At 41.7% G+C, this 18,238-nt stretch overlaps 1 protein-coding gene across 2 annotated transcripts in view; it reads right to left on the reverse strand.

Annotated features, from left to right (window-relative positions):
* Positions 1-1,757: 1,757 nt before the first annotated feature.
* SIRT5 (sirtuin 5) overlaps positions 1,758-18,238 on the reverse strand; it is a 31,581-nt gene continuing 15,100 nt past the window's right edge. For both annotated transcript variants that reach the window (XM_053920990.1, XM_045199557.3), the window contains exons 5-9: positions 15,944-16,031; positions 15,149-15,202; positions 13,399-13,522; positions 10,869-10,984; positions 1,758-2,271 (exon numbers count right to left, since the gene is read on the reverse strand). In XM_053920990.1, the coding sequence (XP_053776965.1) occupies positions 2,196-2,271; positions 10,869-10,984; positions 13,399-13,522; positions 15,149-15,202; positions 15,944-16,031 (458 nt within the window). In that variant the 3' untranslated portion in view covers positions 1,758-2,195. The remainder of the gene's footprint in view (positions 2,272-10,868; positions 10,985-13,398; positions 13,523-15,148; positions 15,203-15,943; positions 16,032-18,238) is intronic.

Here is an 18,238-nt window from a genome sequence, read left to right on the forward strand (position 1 = left end):
GGCATCCATGGCCCATCAAGACCTGTGTTTACTTTCTCCCACCCTTTAGTCAATACTAAATGATTCATCCAGCATTCTCTGAACAAACTAAGTTGTTTCACATTTGCCAATTACTCGTACATGCTGTTCTCTCTACTGATACACACGTGGAACTCCTGTTTATGCAATACCTCAAAAACCTTTCAAACACCTTAACGTTTACCCCACCCCCACTCTGCCCATCTCTAACTACATTTTCCTGTGAATCTTGCGCAAGTACCATTACTGCAGTTTCTACACTGTATAATAGTTTACATAAAAGTTGTCCCAACCTGCCCTGGCTGGTGTGGCTCAGTGGATTGAGCTGGGGACTGCAAACCAAAGGATCTCCAGTTCCATTCCCAGTCAGGGCACATGCCTGGGTTATGGGCCAGGTCCCCAGTAGGGGGCGCTTGAGAGCCAACCACATTGATGTTTCTCTTCCTTTCTCCTTCCCTTCCCCTCTCTAAAAATAAATAAATAAGATCTTAAAAAGAAAGAAAGTTGTCCCAACCATTCTGTTAACTTCTTGAGGGTAAGGTCCATGTCTTACTAATTTTATTTCTAATGCCTATCATATGGTAAATAATTTGTACCTCATATTTTGTATTTTCAATTCTTTCATCTTCTCTAATAAAACCACAATGTGAACAAAAATGATAAAACACATGTGCACACAGAAAGCTTCTGGTACCAAAGGTCCTAATTTGAGAGGAGTTGCAAAGAACATTTCTGAAATATCTGGGCCTTGGTCAGATAGAAATTAAAAATATAATCAGACTTTCTGAGACAGTGTGCTGACTTCCATCATTGCTAACACTAGGAAAATGTATAAAGTAACTTCGAGAAGTCCACCAACAAACCTATTAAAAGAGAAGGAAGATGGTATTTTACACACAAAAGCCACATAATAAGTATTACACGTCCCCTCAGTGTACATGCCTTGACCCAGCCATGGGAAGTGTGAATTGAAGCCTACAGTTTGGCCCTTCAGACTCCTTGTAGGTTATGAACGTCCCTCTTGTCCATACAAAGGACCCTTGGGACTTATTAAAAGGTATGACTTGCAAATGCAGTAGAAAGTTTTATGTGATAGTGTTTTGTCATTTATATCCACAAAAGCCAAGGATGTAACATTAAATGCAATTTTGTAAGGGACTGGGTGATGTGGCCAGGTGGGTAATCACTCAGGGAGTCACCTGATCCAAGGAACCTTGCCATGTATGACCTTCCTACACAGGTTCCTAAAGGCCACTCCTCCTAGTCAGGCCTCTGATGCTTGCTGGACAGCAATCAGGCATTCCAAGGACCCTAGGTGTCACATTAGGTGATGGGGCTTGAGGTGAGAACTGTTTTCTTGCTACTTCACTCCAAGGTAAAGTCCCATGGGAAACACTCTCTTCAGAATCCAGTGTCTGGGAAAGGCTGGCAGACCCCCAAAGGGGCTGTGTGCTTCTGAGTTTATGATATTAAGAAAGTCAACCATCAGCTCTCTTTCCTCCTTGTCTGCTAAGAACGCTAATACTAAACTTTAGGCAATTGTGTTTACCTTTGGAATCTATATATTTGCATCATTTTTTTTTCTTGGTCTCATCCCAATTTTCTGCCTTGTTACTACTTTTCCTTCTTTGCTTGAGTTCTTGTTCTAAGCTATACCACGTACTCTGAGGTAAAACAGCCAAACAAATTAAATACTGAAAAGAAAATATCCCCAACAAAGTAACTCATGGGGCCAAATCTTTATATGATAAATTACTTATTGTAGAGAGTGATTTTATTTTCTATCCAAACTTGTGCAAAAATCAGAAATATCAAGGTTTTTACCTACTTCCATCTTTGCCAAATAGCAAAAATACAATTGGGATAATTACATTTTTAAGACACTCAAATTAGAATTTTTCCCCTCCCAATAACCAACCAAACACATCAGAGGTATCTCACGTTTAAGTTCAAGCCAAATAACATGCATCGACTTTACAGTTCTCTGACTTCTTGTAACTACATTTGCTATTGTTACCTCTAAGGCCCTATCAGTTATCAACAGGTTGGATGCCAGACAGGAAGTCATAGGGTATTTTTAGATCTCCAGTATTCAGCTTGCCATCCACAAGACTGTGTCTCCTCCATGTGAGGCCTGGCATTGAGATGTACTATAATTTCTTCCTTCCCCAGGACAATTAAGAAACCGTTTCAGTTTCATGAGGAGCCAGAGCTTCAGGAAGAGTTGTGCCACAGGGCCCCTGGAAATGAAACCTGAAACAGGACAGATAGAGCAGAGTTAGGAGTCAAACCAACGTACTACTTCAGCAAGTCACACTTCTTAATTACACCCAGAGTAAAATCCCAGTTCTCACAAATGTGGTACTATGAGTTTGGGTGCCCACTTCTTTCATCTAGTTTCTGACAACTCCAGATATAGACATTTCACTACAGACTGACCCTTGTGATCAAGAGAATTTAGGAAAGGGCACGCCTAGAATTTAGATGGTATAAATAAGAATTTTATTTTAAGGGGCAAGGGGAGACGTAATTATAAAGTGTATTTCATGATTGTATTGCCAAACTCATAATTGAAGTTTTAAAGTTGTACAATATGTATATACTACATTAAAATAGAATTCATATGTACTAAGGACAAGGGAAAAATAACCTCATGCATCATACAGACCATAAGGACTTTAGCTGAGTCAACAGGCCTCTTAAACCATCCATTGGACTTCACAACAAGCTCTGACTTAGTCAGAAAAGAGGGAAAAAAGAGAGAGAAAGAAAAAAAAAGTGCAAACAGGAGGAAGAAAAATCAATGATTTCTGCTTCCTTCAAGAGAAAACACTTAGGGCATGAAAAAGAAAAGCCCAACTCTGAATAAGAAATAAAAGCACATATTTTTTTCTAGTGTATTATTAATAAGAAAACCAATTGAACGTAATTAAAAATGAAAAAAACATTTGCTCAAGTAATTTATCATATTATTTATTCTTGATACAACACAAATCATGATTGCTTTCTCCCTTAAATACTTTGTGGTCTCCACACAGTGCCACTAATGGACCTCCCTGACCAAACGGCATTCCTACTCCTTCTGCCACCTGCACCGCGGGAACACTGTCCACCAGAAAGCTCCTCGCCAGCACAGTGGTTACAGTCCCTTGAGAACTTTCCAAGAATTACAGCCAGGCATGGAGAGCTTTTAGGGAATTTCCATGTCCCCAATCCCACACGGCCTCATTCCTAAGAAAGTGATTCTCAAGTGCCCCTTTCCATATTCACCCTTCTCCTACGTCACAAAGGCAAGCTGTACCCCTCACATGCCCCATATCTCACAATGGTGCCTTGGCCCCGAATGTGAAACCCTATGGGAAAAGAGATGTTTGAAATATTGGTGTAGATTAAAGAAAGCAAATGATTTCTAAAGGCTGGGTATCACATCCTTATGCAAATAGGGTCATTTCATTCTTGCTTTAGTAAGATTGAAAGAGGGTCTGATATAACTGTCCATTAACAGATAACAAAATGAGATATGAAATTACTATGGGTATTTTAGCATATAACTGGAAGGAGGTCCAAAATGTGAGTGGCCATGCCATAAGGAAATCCCTTCATGTCAGGATTCAGGTGGCTGGGGACCCTCTGTGTGTCCATCTATGGAAAGCAAAAACTAAGAATTACGGTTGACACCAAACACGTGAAACTGAGCTGGGCCAATAACAATCTGCCCTGCCATCCCTCAGTAAGAGACAGACACAGCAGGCTGCAGAGTGAGTAGAAAACAGAAGTTTTCCCTGGGACAAGCATATCTTTTTTTCTCATGAGGAATTTTGTCTTCTGAAATCATAAAGTATCAGAAACTTCGCAGTGTGAAATTAACGCCGTGAAGAATGAACACTTCCTTTATGCACAGAGGGTCTGAGTCACTTTGCCATTGAGAGGCAGCCTTGATTTCCACCCCAGGTGAGGGGTGTCTGGACTGTACCTGCCTTTCCTTTGTCGTTTCCAAGGACACAGGACCCTGAGGCCACTTTGCCAGCCAGACCTACTGAACCCCCTTTCACAAAGCCTTCCCAGCTGCTGATCTATTGAAAACTGCTTCATTTAAATTTCACCCACACCTCCCTCTCCCAACGAATCCTGTAACTGTGTTGTTTGGGGACATGCCCCTGTCTCCTCTGGAGTGGAGTCTCCCTCATCACATTCACTCAGGAAGCCTGTCTTGCTAATTCCTGGTGGCCGTGGGCCACAACGTGAGCGGTCTGTCTCCTAACAATCCATAGTATTCAGCCATGGGTACATGAACTAATTCCAAAAATGCACGTCCCATGACACAGTACCAGTAAAATTTTACTTTTATGGGAGTGTTAATCAAATTTACTGTTTGTTGTTTTAAACAACTACATACTACAAATTGCTGTAGTGATAATTCAATCTATACAAACTTTTAAGAGAACATTTAAGTTTTAAGGAAATTGAAAATAATTCATCAGATATTTTGTTGCAGAGGTATAATAAATAGGGGAGTCAACAAAAGATTTTCAAACATAAAAACACATTACATTAGTACAAATTCCTGTCATGGAAGTAGAATGGAAATACAAGTTCAAAGACAAAGAGAAAAACTATTATGGCTCCCCCTGTTAAAAGGGGCTGCACCCCGACTGAGTGGCTCCATTGGTTGGAGCATCATCCCATGAACCAGGAGGTTGCAAGTTCGATCCCAGTCAGGGTGACTACCTGGCACAACCGGTCACTGTTTCTTTCTCTCTCTCTCTCTCTCTCTCTCTCACACACACACACACACACACACACACACACACACACACGTAGCCTCGGGTGGGGATTTATTTAAAAAACTGAAATAAAAAGGTCTGCATATTTATTTATTTTGTACATGGATGATGGCAGGTATCAGAGTACTGGCGTCATCAGACTTGCCTGGCTACTGTTGAAACCACAACAATGGCAGTTTTATTTTAAAATGTCAGTGTTTTATTTCCAGGACTCTTGGAATCACATCTTTTTTCATGATTTTGGTATGAAATTTTAGATGTCAGCTTTACAAACATCACAGAGGTACATGAACAAAAATGTCTGCAGACCTGTGTCCTCCCTCCCGTGCACTTGGCTCCGCCCCCACAGTGGTAGACTGTCCGGGACTACTGGGTTCCAGACCCCGTTAATGCCGTTTTTATTGGTTAATGTAATCATCCAATTTAATTTAAAATTTTGTAATAAACTGCAAAAATATAGCTGTTAAGAGGATTATTTCTAGGAATATTAATGGAATGCTTTAGGAACACACAGAGTCACTAAAAATAATTGTTAAATTAGCCACAAGTGGAAAAGACTCGGGGGGAGACTGCATCACAAGTTTCTTTTTGTACATTCTTTCTCCACTTAGAAAACAAGAAAAACATCAAAACCCGAAATTATAACCCAGTGTTTTCCAAGATTACGGATGATAAGAGTTGCCTGAGTCCCTTGTTAAATATACAAATAAACAGTCCTCTTGCCCTGGTCATTCTGACTCAGGTAGTGTATACTAGCACCTAGGTATCTGATTTTCTTGGTTGTCTGAGTTGTTTTACACAATAAGGGCTGGGTGATTTTTATCTTTGGGAATATTTGGGGAACACCAGGAGGATTATGCAAGAAAGGTGGGCTCCAATCTGCAGATTCCTACTCAAAAGAGAAGGCCCTTAGCTCTATCAAGAAAAAATGAATATACATTTACGCTTTCAATGAAAATAAAATATTTAAAATATATGTCTTTTATTATTATTCTTTCTCTAAATGACTTTTTAAAAAGAGTTTATTTATTATTTATTTTTTTAGAGAGGGGAAGGAGGAGAGAGGGAGGGAGACATTGATGTGATAGGAACATCTATTGGTTGCCTCTCGTATGTGCCCCAACTGGGGGTGGGCCCGCAGCTCAGGCCTGTGCCCTGCCTGGAGGAATAAAACCGGAGAAGTCGAACCAGTGACCCTTCACTTTGTGGGCGATGCCCAACCAACTGAGCCACACCAGTCAGGGCTGACTTTTTTTTTTTTTTTAGTTAACAGACCACTAGGGCTCTGATGGAACACACGAACTGAAAGGGGCCTTACAAGCTTCCCTCGCCACTGCAGCCAGATAGGGTACTGGACTTCCCTGTCAAATGTAGTCAACTGTGAATTAAAAGAAGTAGCCTCCTTACACTCTTGATAAGTAAATACGTAATTTAAGCAATCTATAAAACCATCGTCCAGCTCAGAATGACTTAAGTCTTCTAAACTCCACCAGCAATTAGCTTTCATTGGGGCCACTTGTTCCCCAGCACAAACATGTTACTTCCCTACCTCACCAATCCCTTTGTTGTCCCTCCAACCTCCCAGGCATGCTTCCCCTTTGGGGCCTTTGCTCTAGGTGGTCCCAGTGTCTGAAAAGCTCTTAGCCCAGATAATCTCTTTAGCTACCTCCTTCACCACCTTCAAATCTGCTCAAATCTCTTCTCAAGGAGGCTGGCCCTAACTACCCAACTGAACCCTGTGACCTCCCTGCACCTCATCCCCAACTCTACCTTTGCTTATTCCAAAGGTCACCTACCTTCTCACATGCTGTAGAATTTGCATATAATAAATTTATGCTTATTTTGTACTGTTTGCCTCCACCACTAGAGTGGCATCTTCTCATGGTTGTTTTTTTTTGTTTTGTTTACCGATATGTCCTATTCTAAGCACCTAGAACAGTGTCTAGAACATATGAGCTACTTAATAAAATAAATGTCTGTGGATGTCAATTAAATTCCAAAGTTTACAGAAATTAAAAGCTGGACATCATGGTGGCTGCAGGGTGTGGAGGGCCGGGGTGCTCGGCAGGCCCTGCACGCCAACAGCCTGGCCGGGCAGGTGAATCCCACTCCCGCCTCAGCAAACACACGGACCCTCACATGCCAAGGACCCTGGGGGTGAGTAACAGTCAGAACCTTGAAGCCTAAATCCGAAAATGCACAGTATCTACCAGTCATGGTTTGTCAGAAATCATCCAAGACAGCCATCAGGGATGGGGAAAATGACAAACACAAAACTGGAACTAATTAACACCTTGAAATATTAACATATTTCAGCAGCAGGCAAATGCTATGATTCTGTCTCTAAATTGGAATTGGGGCAAAGAATCATAAGAACTTGTGCAAGGTCTAAAGAGTCTCGTGAGATTCAAGTTTAAAATGTAGGCAGCATTTCAGCTACCTACTTAGATAAAGAAAATAAGATTAAAGCAAATAGCATTCCAATTTTCATTTTTCTCAGTAACCTAGCACAGGGGTTGGCAAATTTTTTCTGTGAAGAGCCAGAGAGTAAATACAACTGCTCAACTCTGCTATTGTGCTATTGTGCAAAAGCAGCGTAGGCAATACATAAACACGTGGCCACAGCCGAGTTCCCACAAAACTTTATTGACAAATACAGGTGTGGGTGACCTTGGCCTACAGGCAGTAGTTTGCTGGCCCAGACCCAGAGTAACAGTCAACCAAAATCTGTTAACACATGAGACATAAGAAAAATTCTGCCATTTTTAAGCTGTGAGTTTAAACAAGCCACTCAAGGCCTCTAGGCTCGGTTCCCCACTTGAAAATTTGAGTAGGATGAGATGATCACCCTCATCTCTTCTAAATGTCAGCTTTGATGACTCTCAGATAAAAGTATTGTTGGCCTCACTGGTCAGTTACACTGCTCTGGGGAAATTCCCAGACTGAGTGATACAGATAGCCTCAGCTCCCCAAAGAACCAACAGATGGTGGTTCTTGTGGTGGATGCTGGTCAATGGGTAGCTCGTCAAATTTGGTCAAAGTTTCTAACTAGCAGATAGTCTGTTTGTATGAACAGAGACATCGCAGGTTTTCAGGATGTGAGTCTGAAGAATTCTGGCTGAAGAGTAGCAGCTGCAGCAGGTCTGTGGGCTTAGGAGATCTGACTTATGAAATGATATCATTACGTGCCAAAAAGCTCTTCTGAACTTGAAGGAAAAACTACCAAGTTCAGTTTTGTTTCGAATGAAGACATACACAATGGATGCCCAGAACCTACTGGTCGGTGCAGAGCGTGAGAGGCAGACACCATCTCTTATCTTGGGTTGTGGAAACACTTGAGTTTTTCCTTCTTTTTCCCTATCTTCATCCCTTACTTTTATATAATAATGGTTTGTTTAATTCTTTATACTTATTTGAGATGAGCTGAAGATCAAATGACTGAAAATAAGCCACATTAGATGATTGGAATTGGGATGTAGCTCATTTGCTCCTTCAGAAAGTTCACCCCGTCCCACTCTTGGGAGTATTCTGATGCTCTTTCAAGTAGACAACAGGCTCCAGGTACGAGGCTCTGATATCATTCTGAACGATGCTGACTAGCCCAGGTGGTACACGTATGTGACCTAATGCATACTAGAGGCCTAATGTCCATTTTTCAGTGGTTAAATTAGAAGACAATATAATTTTTAAACTGCTCTGTTGATATAATTCACATACAATCTGTTCAGTTAATATATAACTGATTCTTTTAGTATATTCACAGAGTTGTATAACCATCACCACGGTCAACTTCAGAACATTTTAATCACCCCCCAAATGTATCAGTACCCATTAGCAGTCACTCCACATTCCTCCCTCCCGCAATCCTAGGCAACCATCAATCTACCTTTGGTCCCTACTGATTTTCCTACCGTGGATATTTCACATGAATAAAATCATGCAATATGTGGTCTTGTGCGTCTGGCTTCTTCCACTATGTTTTCAAGGGTCATCCAGCTTGCAGCATGTGTCAGCACTTCAATATTTTTATGGTTGAATAATGTTCCATTGTATATATGCCAATTGTGTTTAGCCAGTCCTCGGCTGAAGGACATTTGGGTTGTTTCCACTCTTTGGTTATGATGAGCAATGCTGCTATGAACATTCATGTGCACATTTTTATGTAAACATGTTTTCCTTTCTCTTGGCTCCGTTCCTAGGGGTAGAATTGCTGGGTTCTGCGTTAACTCTGTGTTTAACCTTTGAGGAATTTCTTTGAGAAAACCAGTCTGTTTTCCAATGAAGCTGCACCATCGTACATTCCCACCAGCAACGTATGAGGGGTCCAATTTCTTCACCAACCTTTATTTTTCCTTTTTTAAATTACAGTAGTCCCCCTTACCCATGGTTTCGCTTTCATACTACGGTTTCAGTTACCTGTAATAAGCCTCACTCCAAAATTTTTAACTGGAAAATTCTAGAAGTAAACAAGTCCTAAGTTTTAAACTGCAGACCATTTGAGCGCCTCACGGCATCGCCTCACACGGGCCTGTGTCATCTCACACCACCACAAGGATGGTGAGTGTGGCTCCATTAGGCTGTTTTGAGAGACCACATCCCCAGAACCTGTATTTCAATGTAAGTAGCAAGTGTTCTATTTTATTATTAGTCATGGTTGTTAATCTCTTACTGTGCCTAATTTATAAACTTGATCATAGGCATGTATGTATAGGAAAAAAACAGTGTATTTGGGTTCACACTGTCTGTGGTTTCAGGCATCTGCTGAGGGTCTTGGAATGTATCTCCCATGGATAAGAAGGGACTACTGTATAGCCGTAACAGAGGTTGTTAAGTGGTACCTTGTTGTGGCTTTAATTTACATTTCCCTGAAGATTAAGGATGCTCAGCATCTTTTCAGTGTGCTGATTGACTATATGTCTATATTTGGAGAACTGTCTATTCAAATCTTTGACCCACTTTGTAATTGGGTTATTTATCTTTTTATTATTGAGTTGTGAGAGTTACTTATATATTCTGGATACAAGTTCCTTAGGAAATATTAAAATTGCAAATATTTTCTCTCATTCTATGGGTTGTCTTTTCCACTTCATTAATGGTGTCCATCGAAGTAAAGTTTTTAACTTTGATAAAGTCCAATCTGTCCATTTTTCTTATGTTACCTGTGATTTTGATGCCATGTCATATCCAAAAGGCTTTGACAAACTCAAGGTCACAAAGATTTACTCCTGCATTTTCTTTTAAGAATTTTATAATTTTAGCTCTTATATTTAGGCCTATGATTCATTTGAGTTTTGTTTTTTTTTACATGGTGTGAAGGGTTCCAATTTCATTCTTCTGCATGCGGCTATCCAACTATTCCAGGACCATTTGTTAAAAAGACTATTCTTTCTGTTACTGCTTTGTCTTCATACTTTTTCAAAAATCAGTTAACCATAAATGGGAGAGTTTATTTCTGGACTATCAATTCTATTCCACAGAACTACATGTCTATTCTAATGCCAGTACCACGATGTCTTGGAAACTATAAATTTGTAGTAAGTTTTGAAATTGGGAAGTGTGAGTTCTCCAACTTTATTCTTCTTTTTGTTTTGGCTATTTGGGTCCCTTGCATTTTCATATGAATTTTAGGATAACCTTGTCGATTTCAGCAAAGAAGCCAGCTGCAGTTTTGGTAGCGACTGGGTGAATCTGCAGACCAATGCGGGAAGTACTGCCACCTTCATAAGGTGATGAAGGTGACGAAGTTCTGACTGGGTACCTCCCAGGCTTACCTACATCTAAATGCCTGCTGCTACTAAATCTAGTTTAAAAATACAACTGAAAGCAAAGCCTAAGGAATCAAAGAAGAGCTTTAAAAATGTGAAAAAAGTCCTATGACAAACCCCTTGTAAATAGAGCCACCTCTGTCTACAATTAACGATATTCTGTTCTTCCATAAAAGCAACAACAGACCAAATAAAACACAAACTCAGTATGCTTTTAAAAAAAAAAATTAGAACAGTAGGAAAAATCTCTTCAGAAGACCATGCCCAAACCTGCTTAATACCTTCCATCTCCCACCTGTACCTGAACCTGTTCGTGGCCGGGGTGGTGTCCAGGTTAAACTCGGCCACCGGCACTCCCCTGGCCGACACCTGGGGGGCAAACATGGCGGCCGGATAAACCACAGAGGATGTTCCCACCTACAAGCAAACAGATGGAAACAGACAAATGACCACACTGTGCGGAGAAGAAACATGTTTTCACAAAATCTCACATAGACCCCAGCAGGTTTGTGGTTGCAGGTGTGGGGAAAACTAAGCTGGATGGGATAAAAGGAGAGCATTTAAGGGGAAAATGGGAAGTTAGGAGGCGCCTTTTTGGCTGATACTGGAATTCAGAAAGTCGTGAAGAGGAGAATTGTGCAAATGGCAATGAAATTAATCATCACCTTTTGGGGTGAATTTTATTTTTGTTTCTGCTCTTTGAAGTGATACAAATAATCCATGTTCCTTTTTGAAGTTAGATAATTCAAAGAATAAAAGCATACACATGTCATTCATAATCCTACTACCCTAAGATAACTGCTGTTTGCATTTTGATGTATATTCTTTCAGGTTTTTCTCTACGAATATAGGTTTATAAACATTCTTTACAAGAATGCAGAGGTCAGCTGGCTTACTTCTTCCGCTGCTCACTTCTTCTACCCCTGTTACTTTCTAAAACAACTTGTGCTTATAATTGAGTCCTGGATCTGAATTCTTAGCCAGAACTCAGGTATTGGGGTTGCTTGTCGGTGGGGGGCCGCGGGGGAGGGAGGGGATGGGAAGACCAGGATGTATTTTACAAGCCAGCTTGTCTCCCTTTAGCCACCTAGCTTGAATGCTGACCCTACACTCAGCCTCCCGATGCACTCAGTGGGTACTGGCGGAACGAGTACGCCCCCGTGAGAAAGTGCCTCTGTTTTTAAAGACATGTTAAGGAAAATGTGAAATATGCCTACCCTTTGTCCAATAATTCCGCTTCTGAGAAATTTTTCCTGAGGCAATCATTTGAAGAGGTTGTTAAGGGTCATGTCTGAGGGTATTCACCATAGTGTTGTTTAAAATACCAAATGTGAAACATCCCGAATGTCCGACAAGAGAGGATGGGTTGCAAACATACGCCGGAACACCACGCAGCCAGTGAAAAGACGAGGAGCACTGATGTACTGACTGGAATATGCTAAGTGAACTGCTACATGAACAACGTAGTTTTGAAACGTAAGATATAGTACAAACCCACTTTTCAATTTTGTTTTTTACATTTTAAAATTACAGTTCACTTCAATATTATTTTGTATTGGTTTCAGGTGTACAGCATAGTGGTTACCAAATCATATGCTTTACAAAGCGTTCTCCTGAGTATTTCCAGTACCCACCGGGCACCATACATAGTGATTCCAACATTATTGACTGTATCCCCTGTGCTGTACTTTACACCCCTGACTATTTTGTAATTATCAATTCGTACTTCTCAAACCCTTCACCTTTTTCACCCAGCCCCCAGCCCCCCTCCCCTCTGGAAACCACCAGTCCACTCTCTGTGTCTGAGCCTGTTTCAATTTTGATTCTTTATTTTGTTCTTTGGATTCCACATATAAGTGAAATGAAATGGTATTTATCTTTCTCTGACTGACACGTCGCTGAGCATAATACCCCCCAGGGCCATCCGTTCGGTCTCAAATAGTTCTTTTTTGGGTTGAGTAATATTCCCTTGTGTATTTGTACCACAGCTTGTTTAATCCACTCGTCTGTTGTTGGGCACTTGGGTTGTTTCTGTATCTTGGCCATTGCGAATAATGCTGCAGTGAGCATAGGGGTGCATATAGTCTTTTGAAATTAGTATTTTGGGAGTATGAACGCTTTTTAAAAAAAATTTAATCAATACTTGCACATCTGCATAAGGAAAGGTCTAGACCAGAGGAGGACAAACTTCTGTAAAAGGCCAAATAGAGTATGTTTTAGGCTTTTTAGAACATATGTTCTCTGTTGCAAACACTCAAATCTGCCATTGTAGTATGAAAGTAGCCATGGACTATACATCGAAGAAGGAACATGGCTGTGTTCCAATAAAACTTTATTTTCAAAAACAGGGGGAAGGTCAGATCTGGCCCATAGGCCACAGTCTGCTCATGCCTGGTCTAGAAGAAAACATACTAAAAGGCTAACTAACACAATATTTTTGGATGGAAGAATTATCAGTGATTTCTGATTTCCTCTTTTTGTATTTTCTCAATTAAATTTAATAATGAGCACATATTATTTTAAAAATCAGAACTAACAACATACTCCTTTTCTGATTTTTTGGGGGGAGAAGGCTTTAAGAAGCCCAAGGCATGGTCTTCTATAGTTTTGTATTTTAAGATCAATTCTTATTCACTGTTTCTTAGTTTTTCTTTAGGACACCACAAAGCCTCTCAAAACACATCTCAAGAGGGAGGAAGGAAGGAAGGAAGGAAGGAAGGAAGGAAGGAAGGAAGGAAAGGAGGGAGGGAGGAAGGGTAGGGAGGAAACAATCTCCACCCCAGTCCTGATATGTCAGAAAATCCCCACAATCAGAGAAGGACATGACCTACCACTAGACATAAGTCACAGAGGGCCAGCTCTCTGTCAACTTCTTCCAGAACGGCAGGGTCCAGGTTTTCTCCAAACCACACTACGTGAGGTCGCAGCAGGCCCCCGCATCCTGCCTCTTCACACCTGTAAGAACAGTATCCTTAACCCAACCCTCAGCCTTGCCGGAAGGCCTGCCTAGGTGGACCAGAGGGAGGCCAGGGCTGCCCCAATTCCAGTCTGTCCAGACCTGCCCCTTCTGATCACCATCCCTGCCCTCCCAGCCCCTAGGAACTTGTCCTGAATACGAAGTACTAACTTTAACTGCCTTATAAAGTTCTTATTTTGTCTGGATGCACTGGGTTGATGTGGAGACAAATGTGTTTCAATCAAGCTTGATCTTCCCTTTCTTAAACAGTTTCCTCTTTCCCAGTGACTTCATCACACTCATGGGCATGACTGTGCCCAGTTACCCAGGCCCAGGAGGAACACTAGACTCAGGCGCCTCTAACATCCCAACTACCCCCTCATTTCATCAACGACCTCCTTTCATTTTCTCTGAGATTCACCTCTCTCTGGCCCTGTCAATAGCCAAGTTTTCCTGTGACAATTACTAAAAATCTCTCATCATTTACTCCCTACTATCTCTTAATTATTTTATATGTACCTTCTAAAATAATCTCCCCCAGCCCTGCCTGGTGTGGCTCAGGGGACTGAGTGTCCTCCTGCAGACCAAAAGGTTGCCGGTTCAATTCCTGGTCAGGGCACATGCCTGGGTTGCAGGCCAGATGCCCAGTTGGGGGCATGTGAGAGGCAACCAATCAGTCGATCTCTCTTGCATTGATGTTTCTCTCCCTTTCTTTCTCCCTCCCTCATCTCTAAAAAAAAATAAATAAAATATTGAAAAAATAATAAAATAAAATAATTTTCCCCAAGCATCATTTTCATCATATTAAAGTCCTACTCAGGAACCCTCCAGGATTTCCTGTTCTTTCAGATCGAAACTTTAGCATTTAGTAATGAAAACCCTTATTAAGAATAATAAAAAGGTCTCTGTGGTTAAATAAACCAGTGAAGTACTAACATATTATAACCACTTTTTAGAGAGTAACGACGTCCTTCAGCGCACGAAATGCTCAGACAAGTCCTACAGCGCGGCAAACGCACTGTGGCTTGTTGAAGGCAGCGTCATTTAACCACCAGAATCTGTCTTCCAGGCACTGCCCGTGGGCCTCCCATGGGTCTGGCACTCTCGGAAACACTTTTGGAAGTTCTATTTTAATATCTGGTTTTTAAAAATTGATGTAAAAAACTTTCAAGGGTTTTTTTTGAATCTACAAAAATTATGTTTGGTTCTAGAATTTAATCTTTGCATGACCTTTTACTGCCTCCATAAACCTGGATCAATAACACTGAGGAGGAGGAGGAGGATGAAGAGGATGGTAGCTAAGGTTTATTGACCAGTTACAGGATGCCAGCCTCTATGCCTTATATACACTGGATAAGCTTCTGGAGCGTAACAGCCTCAGAAACTCCCCAGGCCTCAACCTGTCCTGCAGTAACACAAAGCAAAAAGGGATTGGACAGCAACAGGGCCCTGTACCCTGGTTTGGTTCGTCCTCTGTGCCTTTGCCCCTGGCCCCATGGGTCACGGCTGGTTTTTCCATTGGAGAATTTAAGGGGCATCTCACCAAATGAACTTAGAATTTGATTCCTAATTTTTCTCTTTTTGCAACCTCGAATACCAAATACAGATGAAAGATTTTTACCCACCGGGGAAGTTTCTCAACTGGGATTCTGGCATCTTGTGCTTCAGGTTCTGGAGCACTGAAGTAAACAGTATTAGAAAAGAGAAATGTCATTGGTATAATCAAGGAACAAGGAAATAACATAACCCAATGAGTGTATGGTACAAAACTCCCAATTAATACATGTGGTACTCAAAGACAAGACATCAACTAATTACCAGTGGTTTTACCTCAAAGGGGATTTGCATGTGGAGAGCCAGCTGCGCAGAGGGGAGTTTTGTGATTTGCGCTGCATGAGTTATAATTTGAATCTTCTTCAGTGACATTATATTAATATATTTCTCACATGATTCATACTGATTTAAAATGGTCAGGTAGAATTTTTCTGAATATTCTGAGTCTCCTCTTAATTTCTTTCCTTATTTACAATAATAGTACATGGTCATCAGAACAATGTTGGAAAATTCAAAAAAATATATAAAAGAAATCATAATTACCTATTATCCCACCAGTCCTGAAACTCACTGTATTTTCTCCAGGTCTATTATCTATACACAGAAACATCAACATGGGGAATGTGTGTGTGTGTGTGTGTTTACATACAAAGTTGGGATCATACTGTACAGTTAGATCCTGTGGTTTCCACTTAACATTGTAAATCGTGAGGCAAATATTTCTTTCATAATATGCTATAATGTATTTGGCCCTATTTCTCATAAATATCCATACAGATCGTAGAATAATGTACAATTTCCTCACACTGCTGTTCAATTTAAAAGAGAAAACAGCATACGATTATTCTGCAGTGCAGCATGCTTACCCTTTTCCTGATAGCGCTGCACAAATTGGACTCCTGTAATTCTCGGCCACAACTCCGCAAGAGGTACACCGAGTTTTAAATATGCTACCTGAAAAACACAAGCAAGCAAGACTAGAAATAATATCATCAACAGCAATTGTCTCCATGTCCAAAGGTACAAAGTCACTTAGTTTTTATATTTCATTTCAGCAAGTGGGCCTCCCCCGGTTATCGCGGGGAATGTGAAGGCATGTAGTACTACTGAACAAACCGACAGCATCTGCCGTCCAGGCTTTGTAACCTGGGGGGAAGAGAGGCAGATGGAATAATGTCCTCCGTGACCAAGGAGCTCTCAGATTACTTGGAGTTAAGTTCCGGTGGAAACGAACTGGTCTACAGGGTAGAGGAGGCCAACCAGACCTAAGGGCACGATTTACCAGGTACATGATTGATAAAGGTTCAGTAGCTTGAGATGTGTTTGCAAATCTTAATTTCAGCTTAATAAAACTTCAACCCAGATCAATCAATCAATAACCAACTGGTAAGTGAAGAAAACTTAAAATGAGGAACTATTGAGCTAGCCCACTGATGGTGACTACAGTTGACTGCGTGTTCGCCATGTGCCGGTGTTGCGCTGAGCGCGTCACACGCTGTGGTGGACGCATGTTGTTCCGCTCTGTCCAGCGTCACCTAGCTGAGGAACCACCTCTCCTCTATCCCACGCTGAGCTGATGGAGCTGTCAATTACAGCCTGAAATACAAGTTTGCGCACACGTTGCAGATTGGCCCAATCATAGCAGCCTAGCCCTCTGGTGGTAGCGTTTGGTCAAAAAGGAGGTCAGTGACCAGGCGAGGCCATGCAGAGGTTCATCTTCTGAGGAGAGAGCTGAGCTGGGTGAGCCTGCAGCCGCTGAACACTACCTTTGCTGGAGCGTGGAGACGATCAGCTGCAGAGGGAGACGTGAACTAACTCAGAGTCAACAAAGCAAGGGGAGGAGAGGCAGACAGGCCGGGAGAGAAAGACAGGGAGCCTGCTACTGACATCAGCTCCACCCCGGGCTCCTCAGTTTTGTGAGCCAACATACCTATTGTGTCAGTGTTAGCATGACCACCTTTCCCCATGTTAACATCTCTCAAATTCAGATGTGTCCTGCAACTGCCACCAGCCACATGACCGGTGTGACATGACTCCCATAGCCAGCACTTGCACAGACTTGTGGAAGGTTAACACCAATGACAGATACACGAGGTGACTTGTTAACATCGGCATCCTGACTGGACAAAGGCGGCCCCTGCACGTTTCAGCCAACACACCACGTGAGGGCCACTGGGGGTAGAAGCAGAGTCCTTGCTGTTGTCTAGAACCCTTCTGCCGCCACCTGCTGGTAAGATCGAGACAGGCCCGATACCAAAGCTGCACAAGGTGTGTCAGCAGCTTGGGAGAGAAGCCCAGGGGTGAGAGAGGGGCACCCTCTTAGGAAATGCTGCATTGCCGATCCCCTCGGTGGCACAGAGCACGGCAGTGTATGGCAAACATAGCCACTGGTTCCTCGGACTCATTTACAAGAAATTCAGAAGAAATATCTTAACCACTTTATTTCACCCATATGTTGTTTTTTATGTGTGAGAGTGATAGTTTCTAAAAACGTGTATCTAAGGAAGTCTTAACAAGCCCTTTCTATAAGTATAAAATAGCAATTCTAAGGGATAATAGAATAAGATCACATGGTTTGGGCAGATTATTTTCTTTCTTTCTAAGTAGCACATTAAAAACATGATACATCTTGAAATTGATGACATCTTCAATCTGATGAAAGGAAGGGCTCCCTTTTATTTTTACCTAAATTAGAAGAGAGTTCTCATCACTCGAAACCAAAAAGTCCCAACTAATATGCATACACACGTATTATCTTATTCAGTCCTTAAAGTAACTGGATAAGAGAGGTTCTGTCCGTTTGACACGCTCTGCACGGCAGTGGCACAGCCCACATTCTGACACTGCAGATAAATGAGAAGGCCAGGTGGAAACACCATCCCAGTCCAGTAGAAAAAGGTGCCAAAAAGACACGTGGTTAGTAGGTGGCTAACGCTGCTGGGACACAAAAGAGAGATGGGATCCCAGCGAGCAGTGCTCAGCTTTCATCGTCAGGGTGACCGCAGCCTAGGCAAAAAGGGGCCGCTTCGCAGCACGCACACACATCACTCCCCACTGGGTCACTGTTTCTGGGAATTCCACAATTAGACATGCATTCCTTGGGACTGATGTTTCATAGACTCTTAAATGCAAATGTCCTTGGGGAAAAAATCCTTGCATGC

The sequence above is a fragment of the Desmodus rotundus genome, chromosome 3, assembly GCF_022682495.2.
Source record: "Desmodus rotundus isolate HL8 chromosome 3, HLdesRot8A.1, whole genome shotgun sequence".
Classification (NCBI taxonomy): Eukaryota; Metazoa; Chordata; class Mammalia; order Chiroptera; family Phyllostomidae; genus Desmodus; species Desmodus rotundus.